Source organism: Pongo pygmaeus, chromosome 18 (assembly GCF_028885625.2).
Source record: "Pongo pygmaeus isolate AG05252 chromosome 18, NHGRI_mPonPyg2-v2.0_pri, whole genome shotgun sequence".
Taxonomy (NCBI): domain Eukaryota; kingdom Metazoa; phylum Chordata; class Mammalia; order Primates; family Hominidae; genus Pongo; species Pongo pygmaeus.
This window is the reverse complement of record NC_072391.2, coordinates 31937476-31958539: the sequence shown is the minus strand read 5'-3', so window position 1 is coordinate 31958539 and position 21064 is coordinate 31937476. Positions and strand designations below refer to the sequence as shown.

The following is a 21064-nucleotide window of genomic DNA, read 5'->3' as shown; positions in this document are numbered from 1 at the left end:
GCGCCCGGCCGTGTCCTCTGATTTAATCCAATTATAACATCATCTACCTGGAGATAGCGTCACATCCCATGGGGTGAGGGCTGCGTCCCACAAGGCTGCCCCCCACTTCCAATGCCAATTGCAAGCCCCAGGTTTTTTTTTACCTGCGCTTCTAACCAACTGGCTAATAAATCAGGGTCCTCCCGGCCCTGCCCTTGGGTGACGTTAACTTGCTAGTGTGGCTCACAGAACTCGGAGAAACATGTTTACCAGTTTGGTTATTATAAAGGATATTTCAAAGGCCAGGCGCAGTGGCTTATGCCTGTAAACCCAGCACTTTGGGAGGCCGAGACTGGCGGATCACTTGAGGTCAGGAGTTTGAGACCAGCCTGGGCAACATGGTAAAACCCCTGTCTCTACAAAAAATACAAAAATTAGCCAGGCATGGTGGCATACCATAGTTCCAGCTACTTGGGAGGCTCAGGAGTTTGAGACCAGCCTGACTAACATGGTGAAACCCTGTCCCTACTAAAAAATACAGAAATTAGCCGGGTGTGGTGGCATGTACCTGTAATCCCAGATACTCGGGAGGCCAAGGCATGAGAATCGCTTGAACCCAGGAGGCGGAGTTTGCAGTGAGCCAAGATCGCACCACTGCACTCCAGCCTGGGTGACAGAGCAAGACTCTGTCTCAAAACAACAACAACAAAGAAAACCAAAGTGATCCACCCACCTTGGACTCCCAAAGTGTAGTGAAATAGTGCGATAATGTGATCACAGCTTCCTGCATCCTTTACACCCCCAGCCTCAAGTGCTCCTTCCACCTCAGCCTCCTGAGTGGCTGGGACTACAGGTGCCCGCCATCATGCCCGGCTAATTTTTGTTTTTTCTTTTTTTAGAGATTGGGTTTTGCCATGTTGTCCAGGTTGGTCTCGAACTCCTGGGCTCAAGTGATCCTCCTGCCTTGGCCTCCCAAAGTGCTGAGATTACAGGCTATGAGCCTCTGTGCCTGGCCCCTAAACTTCCAACCCACCATTCCACCGTGCTCCGTGTATCAGCTCTCCACACTTTATGACTTCATTGCTTTAGTCATTGTTCTGCTACTTGCAGCCTAGGGCATTCCTAATGACACATGGTCCACATTAGACTTTACAGATAGCCTCATTTTCTACTAGTTTTGCCTATGAGGAAGACAGCCCTAGAAAGTGACAGCTAGGTTGAGAACTAAAGAGTAAGAATTAGCCAAGATGAAGTAGTGGGAGGGAGGAAGATGGATGTTGCAAAAGGAAGGGAGTGTTTGTTGAAATGATCAGAAGTTGGAAAATCTTTTAAGCATTTTTCTTTTCTTTAGAGATGGGTTCTCTGTCACCCACATTGGAGTGTAGTGGTATGGTCATAGCTCAGTGTAGCCTTGAACTCCTGACCTCAAGAGATCCTCCTCTTCAGCCTCCTGGAATTACAAGAATGAGCCATTATGCTTGGCTAATTTATTTTTAATTTTTTTGTATAGACCTGGCCAGGTGTGGGGGCTCATACCTGTAATCCCAGCATTTTGGGAGGCCTAGGCGGGTGGATCACCTGAGGTCAGGAGTTGGAGACCAGCCTGGCCAACATGGAGAAACCCTGTCTGTACTAAAAATACGAAAATTTGCTGGGTGTGCTGGTGCACACCTGTAATTCCAGCTATTTGGGAGGCTGAGGCAGGAGAATCGCTCAAACTCAGGATGTGGAGGCTGCAGTGAGCCAAGATTACACCACTGCACTCCAGCCTGGGTGACAGACCAAGACTCTGTCTCAAAAAATAAAAATAAAAATAAAAATGAATTCTTTGTAGAGACCGGGTCTTGCTACGTTGCCTAGGCTGGTCTCGAACTCTCAGTCTCAAGCAGTCCTCCCACTTCAGCCTCCCAAGTAGCTGGGATTACAGGTGTGAGCCACCACATCCGACCCTTTTAAGCATTTTTTTTTTTTTTGCAGGCTTACTCCAGGTGCAATGTGGAAAATGGAGACAGGGGGACCATTTAAGCGCAGTTTAGGAGCAATGAGCGGAGCAGAACCAGGATGGAAGAAGTAAGCATGAGGAGAAGCACGCAGAAGTCAGGGGTGTTTGGAGGTGCTGATGGCGGGGCAGAAAGGAGCCGAGGAGAAAGAAGAGGATTAGGCTTGGTGGGGGTGGTCATGCATCCTAAAATAATTCTGAGGTCTTCACAGGGGGATAGTGAGGCAGCTGTTAGAGAGATAGGGTTTGAAGTCAGGAGAGAGACGTAGGTTAATACATAGGTTTGGGTTCATGTTACAGAGACCCAGGACAACAGTGATTTATACAAAAGAAAGCGTCAGTTCTCTGTCGTGTAATTACACCGAGGCAGGCAGTTCAGGGCTCCTGTGCCGGCTGCAGGGATTCAAGCTCCTTCCATCTCCTGGCTCCGCCAACCCTGGCATGCTGCCCTTGTCCGCCGCATCTCACCATCTTGTCCGCCGCATCTCACCATCACGCTGGATTCTAAATAGCAGGAGAGAGAAAGAGGAGTGGGGAAGAGGGGCCAGAACCAGTCGCATGGAGGCCCTTAGCCACAAAGGGGTCTGGGAAATGCAGCTTTTCCTCTGGGTGGCCACAAGCCCAGTTAAAAAGAATGGTGCTGGCAATGTGCATGGCACACGGCTGGAATCCCAGCACTTTGGGAGGCTGAGGCAGGTGGATCACTTGAGCCCAGGAGCTCAACACCAGCCTGGCCAACATAGTGGGACCCCATCTCTACAAGAAATACAAAAAATAGCCAAGTGTCGTGGCACATGTCTGTAGTCCCAGCTACTTGGAAGGCTGACGCGGGAGGATTACCTGAACCTGAGGAGGTCAAGGCTGCAGTGAGCTGTGATTGCACCACTGCACACGTCTTGGCAACAGAGCAAGACTCTGTCTCAAAAAAGAAAGAAAAAAGAAGAGGTTGTATTAATCCATTCTCATGCTATCAATAAAGACATACCCGAGACTGGGTAATTTATAAAGGAAAGAGGTTGAATTGACTCACAATTAAGCATGGCTGGGGAGGCCTCAGGAAACTTATACAGTCATGGCAGAAGGGAAAGCAAAAACGTCCTTCTTCATGTGGCGGCAGCAAGGAAAAGTGCTGAGCGAAAGGAGGAAAAGCCTCTTATAAAGCCATCAGATCTTGTGACAACTCTATCACGAGAACAGCATGGAGGTAACTGCCCCCATGATTCAATTGCCTCCTACGACACGTGGGGATTATGGGAACTACAATTCAAGATGAGATTTGGGTGGGGATACAGCCAAACCATATCAGAGGTAGTGCTGTTCCTTGAAAATAATGCGAGAATAGATCTAGAAGGACCACATCTGCCACTGTTGGAGATGGAAACATGGGGAACATCAGGGTATGAGATAGTAATTGGGGCCAGGCGCGGTTGGCTCACGCCTGTATCCCAGCACTTTGGGAGGCTGAGGCGGGTGGATCACTTGAACTCAGGAGTTCAAGACCAACCTGACCAACGTGGTGCAACCCCGTCTCTAGTGAAAAAAAATACAAAATTAGGCTGGGCGCGGTGGTTCATGCCTGGAATCCCAGCACTTAGGGAGGATGAGGTGGACGGATCACCTGAGGTCCGGAGTTGAAGACCAGTCTGGCCAACATGGTGAAACCCCGTCTCTACTAAAAATATGAAAATTAGCCGGGCATGGTGGTGGATGCCTGTAATCTCAGCTATTTGGGAGGCAGAGGCAGGAGAATTGGTCAAACCTGGGAGGCGAAGATTGCAGTGAGCTGAGATCATGCCATTGCACTCCAGCTTGGGCGACAAAAGCGAGACTCCGTCTCAAAAAAAAAAAAAAAAATAGCTGGACATGGTGGTGTGCGCCTGTAATCCCAGATACTTGGGAGGCTGAGGCAGGAGAATTGCTTGAGCCCAGGAGGCGGAGGTTGCAGTGAACTGAGATCATGCCATTGTACTCCAGCTTGGGCAACAAGAGTGAAACTCCGTCTCAAAAAAAAAGAGATAGCAATTGGAGCCTTGGGCCTGGGTGAAATTTCCCAGAAGGAATGCAGAGGGAGGGGAAAAGCAGCCCAGGACTGACCTTTGAGAAGGCATGCCGCCAGCAAAGAGAGTCAGAGAGGACGGCTGGGGAGCGAGGAGGGAAAGCAGGTGTGTGTAAAGCCACAGAGCCATGGGGAGAGAACATTTCCAGAAGTGTCCAGTGCTGTCTGCAGGAGGCTTGGAAGTGTCCTTTGATTAAAACAGCAGGTCATGATTTTGATGGCAGTCATTTCTGTAGAGTGCTGGAAGCCCATGCAAGCCTGCAACCAGTTGCAGAGGGAGGGGAAGATGAGAAAGCGTAGACTGCTAGGACAGACAGCTCTTCCCAGACGTTTGGCTGTGAAGGAGGTGAGAGGTCGTGCTGTGTGTGAGGGGTAGAGAATGAGTTGTTGGAGCTGGACATGGCTTACCCCTGTAATCTGAGCACTTTGGGAGGCCGAGGAGGGAGGATCACTTAAGGCTAGGAGTTCGAGACCAGCCTGGGCAACATAGTGAGACCCTATGCCTACAAAAGTCAAAATACTAGCTAGATCTGGCAGCATGTGCCTATAACCCCAGGTACTTGGGAGGCCAAGGCAGAAAGATGGCTTGAGCCCAGGAGGTTGAGGCTGCAGTGAGCCGTGACTGCACCACTGCACTCCAGCCTGGGTGACAGAGTGAGACCCTATCTCAGAAAAAAAAAAAAAAAAAAAAAGTTGTTGGTTGGCTGGTTGTTTTAAGGTGGGAGAGATGTCAACTTATTTATATGGGGAAATAGCCTTTTGGGTGATATTGTGAATGGAATAACCTGACAAGCATGTCCTCACCACTAGGCATCTAGAAGCGCTGCATAAAACCAAACAAACATCCTTTAAAACGTGCAGCTTAGTTGCAAGAAAGAAAGGGAAATCCCCACGAAGCATGAAGAGGAAATTGAACACTAGAGCTGTGCAACCTGCTGGGTGGCTGTGATCTTGGCATTGAAGGGCCTAGGGCTTTACACCTACCTAGAGATTGGAGAAGAGGCCTTGTCTGGGGAACTGAAAACATAGACACTGATAGAAAGCTTGTACCCTTAAGGGGTGACATCCTCGGTGAAAGAGTAAACTAGGAAAAAAATCTGCCTCCAGTTCAGGGAGCATAAAAGGACCTTGTCTGTTTCACTCTGAGATTTGGTGACAATAAATCGTCCCTTTTGAGAATTCATAAGCAAAGGCTTGGCCTCACTTGGACTTGGGGTTCAAGTTTACATCATCTGCATGGTCTGGGAAGCCCAAATGTCAACAAATAATATAGTCCAGGCCAGGTGCAGTAGCTCGTGCCTATAATCCCAGCACTTTGGGAGGCTGAGGCGGGAGGATCACCTGAGGTGAGGATTTCAAGACCAGCCTGGCCAACATGGTGAAACTACGTACCTACTAAAAATACAAAAATTAGCTGGGCATGTTGGTGGGAGCCTGTAATCCTAGCTACTCGGGAGGCTGAGGCAGGAGAATTGCTTGACCCCGGGAGGTGGAGGTTGCAGTGAGCTGAGATCGCACCACTGCACTCCGGCCTGTGCAACAGAGCAAGACTCTGTCTCAAAATAATAATAAATAATAATAATAATAATAATGTAGACCAGGGTTGGTAACACCCATGAAGAGCTCTTGGCAGAAGCAGATATGAAACCTCTTTGAATCTTGGTGGGCATGTGCGTTCCCACTGATAACACCCTGCTGAAGTTGAATTCACAGCTGAAAATTACAAAACATAAGAGGAAACAATCTTCATGAATCACAGTAAGCAGACACAGCATATAGCAGGATTAGCTCCAACTCCAGAACTCCAGAGAATAGCATTATTTGGTAAAGAACCATACAGCAAGTGTGGTTTAAATTTCTAAAGATATAAAAGAAGACATCAATATGAGAAAGAAACAAGATAGTGTTAAAAAATGAGTGGGATTCCAGTCAATGAATGCGTCTAAAAAAAAGTGAGCAGGAGAGGTTTAAAATAAAAAGAAGAAAGAGTAAAATGAATGCGTCTGTTAATCTATGAACTTATTCATTCCCCGTTCATTGGGCTCCTATTATGTTTTAGACCATGTTCTGGGTCTGGAAATATAAAGATGACTGCAGACAGCAAGTTAGACTCTGCCTCAGGAAGATCGCATGCACAAATCCATGTATCAATGCATCCATTTATCTATACATCCACTCATCCACACATCCATTCTCTTCACCTATCCATTCTCCCATCCATCCATCCATCCATCCGTCCGTCTGTCCATCTATCCATCCATCCATTTATTCATCCATCCATCCATCCATCCATCTATCCATCCATCCATCCAACCATCTTTCATTTTACTCATTGTAGGGGAAAGAAAGAGAGATCTGACTGTTACTGTGTCTCTGTAGAAAGAAGAAGACATAAGAAACTCCATTTTGTTCTGTACTAAGAAAAATTCTGCCTTGGGATGCTGTTAATCGGTAACCCTAGTCCCAACCCTGTGCTCGCAGAAACATGTACTGTGTTGACTGAAGGTTTAATGGATTTAGGGCTGTGCAGGATGTGCCTTGCTAAAAATGTGTTTGCAGGCAATATGCCTGGTAAAAGTCATTGCCATTCTGCATTATCGAGTACCCAGGGACAGCATGCACTGCGGAAGGCCGCAGGGACCTCTGCCCAAGAAAGCCTGGGTATTGTCCAAGGTTTCTCCCCACTGAGACAGCCTGAGATATGGCCTTGTGAGAAGGGAAAGACCTCACCGTCCCCCAGCCCGACACCGTAAAGGCTCTGTGCTGAGGAGGATTAGTGAAAGAGGAAGGTCTCTTTGCAGTTGAGGTAAGAGGAAGGCATCTGTCTCCTGCTCATCCCTGGGAATGGAATGTCTCGGTGTAAGGCCCAATCGTACATTCTATTTACTGAGATAGGAGAAAAGCGCCTTATGGCTGGAGGTGAGACATGCTGGCGGCAATACTGCTCTTTACTGCTCTGAGATGTTTGTGTAGTCAAACATAAATCTGACCTATGTGCACATCGAGGCACAGCACCTTTCCTTAAACTTATTTATGACACAGAGACCTTTGCTCACATGTTTTCCTGCTGACCCTCTCCCCACAATTACCCTATAGTCCTGCCATATCTGCCTCACCGAGATAGTAGAGATAGTGATCAATAAATACTAAGGGAACTCAGAGACCAGTGCCGGCACCGGTCTGCCGTATGCTGAGCACTGGTCCCCTGGGCCCACTGTTCTCTCTCTATACTTTGTCTCTGTGTCTTATTTCTTTTCTCAGTCTCTTGTCCCACCTGACAAGAAATAGCCACAGGTGTGGAGGGGCTGGCCCCCTTCACTCATTCTCAAATGTCACAGCTAGAAAAGTCCCAATAGAACATTTTGTTCAAATTTCAGCTGTCTTTTTGTACATGAAAAAAGCACATGAGGCCCCATAATACAAAACTCTGTTTTCTGAAGTCTCTAAGTGAATAAGGTGATGGAGCCAGATCATGAACCGGGGCCTTGTCCCTGTATTTCTTCCACACTGCAGTGCCTTTCCTGAGCCCATGGCATGGAAGCATCTAACCTCTGAACACCTGCCTCTGTCTTCTGTTTCTCTAACACCTGCCTCTATCTTCTATTTCTCTGAGGTCTGTTCACTCCTCGTGGGCAGAGTCCTCACAACCCAGGGCTGTCAACTGATGGTGATGATAAGGAATGTCGTTACCCAGCTTATGAGTGATAGAGATGGGACAGGGCCCTGGTCTCTACCTGGTGTCAGTTTTGTGTCCATATCTTAGCTCACCCCTACCTTTGTTCCCTACTCTGCCGCTAGAGAGATTGTGAGCTCCTTGAGGGCAGGGCCCAGGTCTGATTCCTCCCCTCCCAGTGCCCAGCTCAGAAACAGTGCTTAGGATGCTGGCCAGTGAGTACACCTGGGAGAAGAGGCTGGACTAGGCTCTCGGTCCCTCTGCCTGGGGTTTCTGGCTGCTCTGTCAACTTCCAACATCCCAAAAATCAGAGGGGAGGTCAAGGGATTGAATGAGAGGCTCTAAGTGCTCCTTAGCCCGCTGTGCAGGAAGAAGCGAGTGTTTCCTGGCTGTGGGTGAACTTCGTGGACGGCATTAAACAACACAGCATCCCGCCCCCTGTGCGGGGCTGTCTGTCTGCCTTGGCACTTCCAGAAGGTCTCATTGTGGTGCTAGAGTATCTAACACTTTCTGACTTGCAGGTCAACATTCCCTTTTCTTGTTAACAAAGAGCAGTGCCGGGCGCGGTGGCTCACGCCTGTAATCCCAGCACTTTGGGAGGCTGAGGCGGGCAGATCACGAGGTCAGGAGTTCGAGACCAGCCTGGCCAGCATGGTAAAACCCTGTCTCTACTAAAAATACAAAAATTAGCCAGGCATGGTGGCAGGCACCTGTAATCCCAGCTACTCGGGAAGCTGAGGCAGGAGAATTGCTTGAACCCGGGAGGCAGAGGTTGCAGTGAGCCGAGATCACGCCATCACACTGCAGCCTGGGCAACAGAGCGAGACTCTGTCTCAAAAACAACAACAAGAACAAAAAGCAGAGTTTTAGGTCAATGCTTCCAGCAGGAAACAGAATTTAGATCTTAACAATTTTGTTTACTTGTATTTATTTTCATGTTTTACCTTCTCTTGATGGCAAATGAGACTGGTTTTCCATTTACAGAAGTGATACAAAAGATTCCTGTTGCAATAATTTTATTAAGTGAATAATGAGCCAATTTAAAGAAAAATATAAAGCAAATAATAGTACAGGTGGTAAACCAATATGGCAAAATTACTAATATTCAAGGCTGAAGTTTGGCCGGGCATGGTGGCTCATGGCTGTAATCCCAACACTCTGGGAGATGGGGATGATTGGCTCTCTTGAGCCCAGGAATTCAAGACCAGCCTGGGCAACACAGCAAGACCCTGTCTCTAAAAAAAAAAAAATAGCCAGGTGTGGTGGTACATGCCTGTAGTTACACCTACTGGGGAGACTGAGGTGGGAGGATCACTTAAGCCCAGGAGTTCAAGGCTGCAGTGAGCTGAGATTGTGCCACTGTACTCTAGCCTGGGCAACAGAGTGAGACCCTGTTTCAAAAACAAAAAAAAGTGGCCTGGTGCAGTGCTCATGCCTGTAATCCTAGCATTTTGGGAGGCTAAGGCTGCTGGATCACTTGAGCCTAGGAATTGGAAACCTGCCCAGGCAGTATGGTGAGACCCTATCTCTACAAAAAAATACAAAAATTAGCTGGGCGGGGTGGTATGCACCTGTAGTCCCAGCTATTCTAGAGGTTGAGGTGGGAGGATCGCTTGAGCCTAGGAGTTTGAGGCTGCAGTGAGTTGAGATTGTGCCACTGCACTCCAGCCTGGGTGACAGAGCTGAGATTCTGTCTCAAAAAAAAAAAAAAAAAAAAAAAAAGATGAAGTTTGGAAAATTAGACCCCCAGGGAAATGGAAACTACATCTGCTGCTAACCCACCTGCCTCTCCTAAAGGGAAGATCAGGTACTTGGGGTCCCATTTCTGTGGGGTGGAGCATTATAAGTAAGCCTAGCTTGTGGCAAATCTGTCTCTCTGGACACTCCAGCAAGCTGGAAGGGACGATGATCAGAGGGCACAGTTTGGGAGCTGCCCTGCTCTGGGACAACGCTCCTCTCCACATTGGATGAAACTCAGTTTCCCCTGGCCATGGCCTTCCTCACCATGGAGTGGTGAGGGTCCGAGGCTGAGACGTGTGCAGATGGAGGAGAATGGGCAGAGGAGCCTGTGGGTTTTCTCTGACTCTAGGTCCCCACTCCAGCAAGACAGCGCCGCTCCAGCTTGGCCCAGCAAGTTCCTCCTTGAAGTTTGGGGGTCAAAGCCACAGTTCATTTGAAACAAAATGCTCCTCTGCCTGGTCTGGTCCTCTCTTTGTGTATTTTCCTAGAGGACCTCACAGTGGGTGAGTGGCCAAGGAGAACAGGATTTGTGGCTCTGGGAAACTGGATTCCTGTCATCTCCTGCCAGCCGTCATCACCACACCGAGGCTGTTCAGCACCGCGGGACCCTTTCTCTTTGGTATTGGTGGTTTCGGTAAACACTGAAAGAAGGTAGAGGTGGCTGGTCGATGCCATTTCCTGACTATCTGGTACCTTGGGTTCTTCATCTGGATGCGATCTTGAAGGCTTCTGGCCTGGTGTTGGCTCCACCCCCAGGTCTCTGAGCCACAGCCCAGGTAGCTGAGCAGAGGCACTGCTGGGCTTCCCCTAGTCCACACAGCCTGGCCACCATCCAGACCCGGGGAGGGGGACCCCAGGTGGAAAGGGCCTGGGAAGGGCATCTTCCCTGGGGCAGTCTCAATCCTAATGCTGGATCCTGGGGTCCCCCATCCCACTGAGGCAAGGCCTTCCTCGGGGGTCTCTGGGGAACCGTGGGGATTCAGAACCCCACACTGGTCCGGCCTTCACGCTTCCAGAAAGCTGAGATCTGCTCCAAGGTGACCCGTGGCTGGAGGCCCCACTCAGGATCTGGGCTCCCTGGTCGCTGCCTCCTGGCCTGGGGGCTCCCAAACTGGACGCTGGCCTCTGGCCTCTGCTCGGGTTCAGCCCAGCTCACCAGGCCTGTGGCGAGGGGCCTCCCCTCCCAGGGCTGGGGCCCCCAGAAGGTGCTCCGGGCTGGGACCTCCAGTAGGGTCTGGGGGCCCAAGTTGCTGGGGGCAGAATTTGGGGCTAAGGAGGCAGGTGGGGCGGTTGCTCGGGCCTCCAAAGTGCCCACCTGGGTGGGAGGCTCAGGGGCCCGGTCTGTCAGCAGGGGTACCGCAGACCCGTACCAGTCCTCAGAGCGCTCTCGGGGGGTGCCCATGGGCTCAATCCACAGCTCTCCTCCTGGGCGCCACACCAGGGTGGGTGCACGGTGGCTGGGGTCTGGGCGGAGAGTGCGGCGGAACAGGCATTCAGCCAACACAGCGGTGGTGAGGATGAAGAGCGCAGCCAGGGTGGCCAGGACCAGCATGATGGGAATGCAGGGCCCACAGGGCAGTGAGGGCCATGGGGCTGCCTCCCATGCGGGGGGCCCCTCCATGCGCCCAGAGGGCGGCTCTGGAGTCAACGGCATCTGAGAGACACAGGGGTGAGAAGAGGAAGTAAATGAGGCAGAGGGGGCACAACCAAGATGAGAGAGAGGCAGCAGGTGTCCAGGAAAGCCTGGGAGAGGGGCTGGGCATGGGGGCTCATGCCTGGAATCCCAGCACTTTGAGAGGTCTAGGCGGGAGGATTGCTTGAGCCCAGGAGTTCAAAACCAGCCTGGACACACAGTGAAACCTCATCTCTATAAATAATTTAAAAACTAGCTGGGCGTGGTGGTTCACACCTGTAGTCCCAGCTACACAGGAAGCTGAGGTGGGAGGATTACTTGAGCCCAGGAGTTCAAAGCTGCAGTGAGCCCAGATTGCGCCACTGTCCTCCAGCCTGGGCGATAGAGCAAGACCCTTTCTGAAAAAAGAAAAAGAACATTCTGGAGACACAGAGAAGCAAGGGGGACCAGAAAGGGTAAGCATGAGCCAGGTGGGGTGGGAAGACAGGCAGCCTACCTCGGGGCACAGCCAGGCCCTCCTGCCTGGCTCTCCAGGCCTTTCCAGAAGCCCCATTTCCCTCTCAGACCCCAGGGTGCCTCAGACAAGAAAGGTCTCAAGGGCTTCTTTCCTCCCCACTCGGCCCCCTCAAGTCTTGCTCAGACCTAGAGAGGAAGTGGCGGGTGAAGAAATGAGAGCCTCCCCTCCCACTGGCTCCCCTGTGTGTGTCTCCCCTACTGCCTCCCGCCAGCACCTCCGCTGGCCCCTTGAGGCTCCTTCGCCCCTCACCATTCTCCTTGGACCTGATCTTGCTCTCATAGGCTCCATGGAATCTGCTGCCGGGCCAGGCCGGGCCTCTGGAGGCGCCTCTGCACCCCTCCCGGGCTCCCCAGCTTTGCCCAGGCTCTGGCCTGTCTCTATCTCTTGTTTGTCTCTTCACACCTCTCTGTCCCCCACATCCTCCATCTGCAGGGGCCTCCTGCACCCCTCAGCTCACCTTGGGTCAGTCCCTGGGCTCCTCTCCCTCTTAGAGCCACTCTTCCTGGTGCCGGACTAAGAGGTGCAGGCTTGGAGGGTGCAGGGCGGTCCGCCTTTCAGACGTAGAGGCCCGGCCTCGGATGAGGGCGGAAGGGAGGGCACCGCCTGTTGCTGGGCAACTGTGCCCCAACTCGCCTGCCCCTGGGGAGTGTTTGTTTCCAAAGCAACCCAAGGGGATGTGGTCACTGCGGTGAGGAGGCTTTTCCTGGGGTAAGGTGGGGCTGGAATGGGCAATGGTTCTGTTGAACTTAGTGTCACTCCATAGCCAGGCCCTGGGCCCCAGAACATTCACCAAAAAGCTGAGAAAAAGGACGCCGGGGCCAGGCACAGTGGCTCACCCCTGTAATCCCAGCATTTTGGGAGGTCAAGTTGGGCAGGTCACCTGAGGTCAGGAGTTCGAGACCAGCCTGCCAACATGGCAAAACCTCATCTCTACTGAAAAATACAAAAATTAGCTGGGCATGGTGACGGGCACTTGTAATCTCAGCTGCTCAGGAGGCTGAGGCAGGGAGAATCGCTTGAACCCGGGACTCGGAGGTTGCAGCGAGCTGAGATCATGCCACCGCACTCCAGCCTGGGCAACAGAGTGAGACTCCGTCTTAAAAAAAAAAAGAAAAGAAAAAGAAATAGGACACTGGGACTTTAGCCCGTACATTCCCAGAGAACCATGGTGCCTCCCCGTGTTCCTCCTGGGAGGATGCCCCACCCCATCCTGCCTTGTCTTATCCATGGTGCCTCCCCAGATCCGCTCCTGCCATCCAGCCCCCACAGGCACCCCCTGCTTGGCCAGCTTGCTTCACACCTTTTTTTTTTTTTCTGGTAGAGATGGGCTCTTGCTATGTTGCCCAGGCTGGTCTCAAGCTCCTGGCCTCAGGAGATCCTCCTGCCTCTGCCTCCCAAAGTGCTGGGATTACAGGTGTGAGCTACCACACTGGCCCCTGCCTCATACTTTTAATTAACATAAGTCTCTCTCTCTTCAAACCATTTAGCCCCCATTTTGGTTGGAAAATATCAGTGAGGTGAGGCTTGGGTAACAAAAATGTCAAGCCTCTGAGAGGAGTCCAGGGTATAAAAACAGGCATGGGCCTGTTTCCAAAACCCTGACCATCCTCATGTCTGTCCCTCTTTCCTGCTGCTGAGGGTGGGAGGAGCCTGGAGCAGAGTGTGACGAGATGTCATCAGGCTCTGGAGTCCAGGAGACTTTCTGAGATTCTCTAGTTTGATTCATCCACAGATGACAAAAGTAAGGCTTAAAGAAAAGAAATTTCATGACCAAAGTCGCATGACCAATGTATGTGTGGGCGAGCATGTAGTGGCCAGGGTGGTGGAAGAACAGATAGAAATACCTGGGCTGGGCGAGATGGCTCACACCTGTAATCCCAGCACTTTGGGAGACTGAGGCGGGCGGATCACCTGAGGTCAGGAGTTTGGGACCAGCCTGGCCAACATGGCAAAACCCCATCTCTACTAAAAATACAAAAATTAGCCGGGCGTGGTGCCGCATGCCTGTAATCCCAACTACTCAAGAGGCTGAGGCAGGAGAATCGCTTGAACCTGGTGCAGTGAGCCGAGATCGTGCCATTCCACTCCAGCCTAGGCAACAGAGCGAGACTCTGTCTCAAAATAAATAAATAAAATAAATAAATGAATGAAAAGACAGTCTCAGTCAGACTGCCCCGTCCTGGTGGTTTTGAGACCTGGTGGGAGGAGCTGGAGATGGAGAGTCCAGGGGAAACCGCCTTTGCAAAGAAAGAGATCTAACTTAACTGACTCCACCTTGCTTCTAACCTCCAAGCTGTCTTTGTTTATTCCTGGGCGTAGGCTGAACTAACTTTGGGAGAAACTTAGTTTGTAGTATATAGTTTAAACGAAGACAGTAACAGCCCTTTCCCAAAGCAGACCTTCTTGCCTGGGGACTAGACTAACATTAGCCATAGGATTAGAAATTATGGTTTAGGAGTCATGCAGCTGGAGGCTACAAGATTCTGACCCTCCCTAAACTGCTCCTAACATCAGTGCTTGAGATATTTTGCAGACCCTGCACTTGATGGATCAGCTGGCACCACCCAGATCAATAAATTGGCTCATCTGATCTTGTGGCCCCCACCCAGAACTGACTCTGCAAGAAGACAGCTCTGACTCCCGATGATTTCATCTCTGACCAATCTGCACTCCCAGATCCCAGCACTTTGGGAGGACCAGATGGCCAGATCACAAAGTCAGGATGAGAAGTGACAGTGTGCTGGCAGCCCTCACTCACTCTGGGCGCCTCCTTGGCCTGGACGCTGACTCTCGCTGTGCTTGAGGAGCCCTTCAGCCCGCGGCTGCACTGTGGGAGCCCCTCTCTGGGCTGGCCGAGGTGGGAGCCCGCTCCCTCTGCTTGCGGGAGGTGTAGAGGGAGAGGCTCCCCTGGGAACTGGGGCTACGCGCCGTGCTCACAGGCCAGCGTGAGTTCGGGGTGGGTGTGGGCTTGGTGGGCCCTGCACTGGGAGAGGCCGGCTGGCGCCACTGGCCCCAGGCAGTGAGGGGCTTAGCACCCAGGCCAGCAGCTGCAGAGGGTGCGCTGGGTCCTCAAGCAGTGCTGGCCCGCAGATGTGCTTGAATTCTCGCAGGCCTCAGCTGCCTCCCCACAGGGCAGGGCTTGGGACCTGCAGCCGGCCATGCCCGAGCCTCCCCCTGCTGTGGGCTCCTGCACCACCCCCTGCTCTGCAGCGCCTGGTCCCATCAACTGCCCAAGGGCTGAGGAGTGCAGGCGCAGGACTGGTGGGCAGCTCCACCTGCAGCCCAGGTTCGGGGTCCGCTAGGTGAAGCCAGCTGTGTTCTTGAGTCTAGTGGGCACTTGGAGAACCTTTATGTCTAGCTAAGGGATTGTAAATACACCAATCAGCACTCTGTGTCTACCTCAAGGTTTGTAAACACACCAATCAGCACCCTGTCAAAACGGACCAATCAGCTCTCTATAAAACAGACCAGTCGGCTCTCTGTAAAATGGGCCAATCAGCAGGATGTGGGTGGGGCCAGATAAGGCAATAAAAGCAGGCTGCCAGAGCCAGCAGTGGCAACTCGGGGTACCCTTCCCCGTGGGAAGCTTTGTTCTTTTGATCTTTGCAATAAATCTTGCTGCTGCTCACTCTGGGTCTGCACTGCCTTTATGAGTTGTAACACTGTGAAGGTCTGCAGCTTCACGCCTGAGGCCAGTGAGACCATGAACCCACCAGAAGGAAGAAACTCCAAACACGTCCGAACATCAGAAGGAACAAACTCCGGACATGCCACCTTTAAGAACTGTCAACACTCACTGTGAGGGTCTGCAGCTTCATTCTTGAGGTCAGTGAGACCAAGAACCCACCAATTCTGGACACAAAGAGATCGAGACCATCCTGGCTAACACGGTGAAACCCCGTCTTTACTAAAAATACAAAAAATTTATTAGGCGTGTTGACGGACGCCTGCAGTCCCAGCTAGTCCCAGCTACTCGGAAGGCTGAGGCAGGAGAATGGCATGAACCTGGGAGGCGGAGCTTGCCGTGAGCCGAGATTGCACCACTGCCCTCAAGCCTGGGTAACAGAGCAAGACTCCGTCTCAAAAAAACAAAACAAAATAAAAACAAACAAACAAAAACCTCTGTTTCCTGAATGCTCAGGGAGACTGATTTGAATAATAATAAAACTCCTGGCTGGGCACAGTGGCTCACGCCTGTAATCTCAGCAATTTGGGAGGCCAAGGCGGGTGGATCACTTGAGGTTGGGAGTTTGGGACCAGCCTGACCAACATGGAGAAAACACTGTCTCTACTAAAAATACAAAATTAGCCAGGTGTGGTGGCACATGCCTGTAATCCCAGCTACTCAGGAGGCTGAGGCAGGAGAATCACTTAAACCCTGGAGGTGGAGGTTGCAGTGAGCCAAGGTGGCACCATTGTACTCCAGCCTGGGCAAAAAGAGCAAAACTGTCAAAAAAAAAAAAAAAAAAAACTCCGGTCTCCTGCACAGCCAGCTCTGTGTGAATTACTCTTTCTCTATTGCAATTCCGCTGTCTTGGTGAATCGGCTATGTGTAGGCAGCAGGCAAGGTGAACCCCTTCGGCAGTTACACGGGGAAGCGAAGGCTCAGGACACTCGCAGAAACCTGAGGAGGCTAGAATTTTACCAGATTACAAGCCTTAAAATCAAACCTGAACTTAATGCCAGCGAACAACACGCTTAAAAATAACTAAGATGTTCTTTCTGGCTGTTCTAGAGGTCAATATAGAAAAATGATAGTAACTTTGATGTTATTTTATGTTATGTATTTCTTTTTTTCTTTTGAGACGGAGTCTGTCTCTGTTGCCCAGGCTGGAGTGCAGTGACGCAATCTTGGCTCACTGCAACCTCCGCCTCCTGGGTTCAAGATATTCTTCTGCTTCAGCCATCCAAGTAGCTGGGATTACAGGTGTGTACCACCGTGCCTGGCAGTTATGTGTATTTCCCTACAATCAAACAATGATTTATTGTAAAAAAAAAAAAAATCAAAATAAACAAAACCTGAAAACTTGTATGTTCTCTTTTAATCAATCTTTCTTTTTAAACAAACTTTTAGAAGAGTTAACATTATTAAAAACTGGAAAGATCAGACATGGTTTTTTCTTACTAAGATATCACTGGCTGTTTTGATTCTTTCATCACATACAAGTTTAGGCCCTACACAACGGTTCATGCCTGTAATCCCAGCACTTTGGGAGGCCAAGACAGGTGGATCACCTGAGGTCAGGAGTTTGAGGCCAGCCTGACCAACATGGTGAAACCCCGTCTCTACTAAAAATACCAAAAAAGGCCGGGCAAGGTGACTCACACCTGTAATTCCAGCACTTTGGGAGGCCAAAGCAGGCGGATCACGAGGTCAGGAGTTCGACACCAACCTGGCCAACATGGTGAAACCCTGTCTCTACTAGAAATACAAAAATTAGCCGGGTTTGGTGGCAGGTGACTGTAGTCCCAGCTACTTGAGAGGCTGAGGCAGGAGAATTGCTTGAACCCGGGAGGTAGAGGTTGTAGCGGGCCGGGATCATGCCACTGCACTCCAGCCTGGGTGACAGGGCAAGACTCCGTCTGGGGGAAAAAAAAAAATTAGCCGGGCGTGGTGACACACGCCTGTAATCCCAGCTACTCAGGAGGCTGAGGCAGGAGAATCGCTTGAACCCAGGAGGAAGAGGTTGCAGTAAGCTGTGATCATGCCACTGCACTCCAGCCTGGGCAACAGAGCGAGACTCTGTCTCAAAAAAAAGAAAAAAAAAAAAAGTTTAAGGCCAGGCAAGGTGGCTCATGTTTGTAATCCCACAATTTTGGGAGGCTGAAGCAGGAGGATTGCTTGAGGGCAAGAGTTTGAGACAAGCCTGGGTAACATAGCAAGACTCCCATTTCTACAAAAAATCAAAAAATTAGCCAGGCATGATGGCATGTGCTTGTAGTCTCAGCTACTCGGGAGGCTGAGAGGGGAGGATCACTTGAGCTCAGGAGTTCAAGGTTACAGTGAGCTATGAGTGTACCACTACACTCCAACCTGGGAAACAAAGCAAGACACTGTCTCAACAACAAAAAGAGACCAAGTATATTTAGTCATTCTATAAAATTTAAGAAGCCAGCCAAAAATATTTATGTTCAGCAATTTGTTTCAGTTATTTCTTCTTACTTGGAAATAATACACACATCTAATGAATAATAGTTAATTTAATAGAACATAATAGAAGATTTAAAATTATATGAAAAATTTATTTATAATAAATTATCCATTACATACTTTATTTTTAACAGTTTCCCTAGATTATTTATGAAAACTGATATATTAGGCAAGGATAGTCATTATTTCAAGTTACTTCCCTGTTAATCATTTTTATAGCCTATGACAATCAGGTATTCACCTAAGTAAGAAGCTTAAACATATGAGTAATTTCTTGATAACTCAGGAGATACAGATTTTTTTTTTTTTTTTGAGGTGGAATCTCGCTCTGTCTCCTAGGCTGGAGTGCAGTAGTGTAGTCTCGGCTCACTGCAACCTCCACCTCCAGGTTCAAGCGATTCTCCTGCCTCAGCCTCCCAAGTAGCTGGGACTACAGGTGCCCGCCACCACACCTGGCTAACTTTTGTGTTTTTAGTAGAGACGGGGTTTCACTGTGTTGTCCAGGCTGGTCTCGAACTCCTGACCTCAGGTAATCCACCCACGTCGGCCTCCTAAAGTGCTGGGATTACTGAGCCATCATGCCTGGCCAATATAGATGTTTTTACTAAATGAAAAATATTAAATTAGTGTTACTTATCAAAAATTACACAGGCTGGGCATGGTGGCTCAGATCTGTAATCACAATAATCACACTTTTTCTTTTTCTTTTTTCTTTTTTTTTTGAGACGGAGTCTCGCCCTGTTGCCCAGGCTGGAGGGCAGTGGCACAATCTCGGCTCACTGCAACCTCCACCTCCCAGGTTCAAGTGATTCTCCTGCATCAGCCTCCCAAGTGGCTGGGATTACAGGCATGCACCACCACCAGCTACTTTTTTTTAAAATTACCTTTAGACGGAGTTTCACCATGTTGGCTAGGCTGTTCTCAAACTCCTGACCTCATGATCCATCCGCCTCAGCCTCTCAAAGTGCTGGTATTACAGGCGTGAGCCACTGTGCCTGGCAACACTTTTTCTTTTTCTTTTTTTTTTTTGAGACGGAGTCTCACTCTGTCACCCAGGCTGGAGTGCAGTGGCATGATCTCAGCTCATTGCAACCTCCGCCTCCCAGGTTCAAGCAATTCTCCTGCCTCAGCCTCCCGAGTAGCTAGGATTACAGGCGTGTGCCACCACGCCTGGCTAATTTTTGTATTTTTAGTAGAGATGGGGTTTCACTATGTTGGTCTCAAACTCTTGACCTGGTGATCCACCCGCCTCAGCCTCCCAAAGTGCTGGGATTACAGGTGTGAGCCACCACGCCCTGCATCCCTTGTTCTTTTAATTAATTTAAAAAAAATTGTTTTTAGACAGAGTCTCACTCTGTCGCCCAGGCTGGAGGGCAGTGGCTTGATCTCAGCTCACTGCAACCTCTGCCTCCTGGGTTCAAATGATTCTCCTGCCTCAGCCTCCTGAGTAGCTGGGATTACAGGTGCGCACCACCATGCCTGGCTATTTTTTTTTTTTTTTTTTGAGACGGAGTCTTGCTCTGTTGCCCAGGCTGGAGTGCAATGGCATGATTTCGGTTCACTACAACCTCTGCCTTCCAGGTTCAAGCGATTCTCCTGCTTCAGCCTCCTGAGTAGCTGGGATTACAGGCACCCGCCACCATGCCCAGCTAATTTTTGTATTTTTGGTAGAGATGGGGTTTTGCCATGTTGGTCAGGCTGCTCTCCAACTCCTGACCTCAGGTGATCTGCCCACCTCGGCCTCCCGAAGTGCTGGGATTACAGGTGTGAGCCACCGCGCCCAGCCATTTTAATTTAAATAGAGATGGGGTCTCGCTATGTTCCCCAGGCTGGTCTCAAACTCCTGGCCTGGAGCAGACCTCCCACCTCGGTGTCCTGAAGTTCTGGGATTTTAGGCATAAGCTACCATACCTAGCCTAATCTAAACACTTTGGGAGGCAGGAGGATTGCTTGAAGACAGTAGTTCAAGACCAGCCTGGGCAACACAGTCAGACTCCATCTCTACCAAAAAAAAAAAAAAAAAAAAAAAAAAAATTAGCTGGGCATGGTTCCATGTGCCTGTAGTCCTAGCTACTCAAGAGGCTGAGGCAGAGGATCACTTGAGCCCAGGAGTTCGAGGTTATAGTGAGTTATATCATGCTACCTGGACAGCAGAGCAAGACCTTGTCTCTAACAACAACAAAAAATTATACTAACACAGATCATTTTGTTTAAAACTGGATTTATAGTCTTATAACCCTTGTGTCAGACCCTGACACCTTAAAACATCTAGTAGAGATAAATATAAAACTGTCTGGCCAGTAAACCCAAGCAAAAATGTATGCTGACAATTCTGAAGACATTTCTATTTTTATTTTACCAATACTTTTTTTCTTTTCTTTTCTTTTTCTTTTTCTTTCTTTTTTTTTTTTTTTCGAGAGAGTTTTCCTTGGTCATACCAGCTGGAGTGCGGTGGCACGATCTCAGCTCACTGCAACCTCTGCATCCCGGGTTCAAACATTTCTCCTGCCTCAGCCTCCCAAGTAGCTGGGATTACAGGCACTTGCCTCCACACCCAGCTACCTTTTTTGTATTTTTAGTAGAGACAGGGTTTCCTCATGTTGGCCAGGCTGATCTCAAACTCCTGACCTCAGGTGATCCACCCACCTCACCCTTCCCAAGTGCTGGGATTACAGGTGTGAGCCACTGAGCCCAGCCTATTTTACCAATAGTTTTAAAACCAGCTTATTTATTAAAGATTAAAGATTTGCGGCCGGGCGCGGCGGCTCACGCCTGTAATCCCAGCATTTTGGGAGGCCAAGGTGGGTGGATCACGAGGTCAGGAGATCAAGACCATCCTGGCTAACATAGTGAAACTCCATCTCTACTAAAAAAACATACAAAAAATTAGCCAAGCGTGGTGGCCCACGTGTGCCTGTAATCCCAGTTACTCGGGAGGCTGAGGCAGAATTGCTTGAGCCCGGGAGACGGAGGTTGCTGTGAGCTGAGATCATGACACTGCACTCCAGCCTGGCGGACAGAGCGAGACTCTATCTCAAAAAAAAAAAAAAAAAGAAAAGAAAAAAAAGAAAAAACTTTTTTTTTTCAGTTTTGGCTGAGTGAGGTGGCTGGTGCCTGTAACCACAGCACTTTGGGAGGCCGGTGTGGGAGGATTGCTTAAACCCATGAGCTCAAGACCAGACTGGGCAACAAAGTGAGACCTCATCTGTACAAAAAATGAGAAAATTACCTGGGCATAGTGGTGCATGCCTGTTGTCCCAGCTCAGGATTCAACTGGGGAGGTTGAGTCAGGAAAATTGCTTGAGCTCAGGAGGTT

General features: G+C 49.8%; 2 protein-coding genes across 7 annotated transcripts in view; one reads left to right on the top strand and one right to left on the bottom strand.

Annotated features, from left to right (window-relative positions):
• ZG16 (zymogen granule protein 16) overlaps window positions 1-21064 on the top strand; it is a 71980-nt gene that overhangs the window by 22497 nt on the left and 28419 nt on the right. Inside the window, exons 1-2 of one of the 5 annotated variants that reach the window (XR_010124282.1) lie at window positions 11445-11535; window positions 14112-16613. The exons of 1 other annotated variant lie outside the window; for it this stretch is intronic. The gene's annotated coding sequence lies outside the window, so the exon portion shown is untranslated. Of the gene's footprint in view, window positions 1-1956; window positions 9317-11444; window positions 11536-14111; window positions 16614-21064 lie in introns of those variants that run through there. 3 more of the 5 variants (XR_010124284.1, XR_010124285.1, XR_010124283.1) reach the window with 3 other exon arrangements.
• On the bottom strand, window positions 9403-12225 carry C18H16orf54 (chromosome 18 C16orf54 homolog). 2 transcript variants are annotated; one of them, XM_054454595.2, is made up of 2 exons: window positions 12055-12225; window positions 9403-11101 (listed from the first exon to the last, which is right to left on the bottom strand). In XM_054454595.2, the coding sequence occupies exon 2, from the start codon at window positions 11099-11101 to the stop codon at window positions 10427-10429; it is 675 nt and encodes a 224-aa protein (XP_054310570.2). In that variant the 5' UTR covers window positions 12055-12225; the 3' UTR covers window positions 9403-10426. The 2 variants fall into 2 exon arrangements, with proteins under 2 accessions (XP_054310570.2, XP_054310569.2); XM_054454594.2 differs by lacking the exon at window positions 12055-12225 and adding an exon at window positions 11357-11441.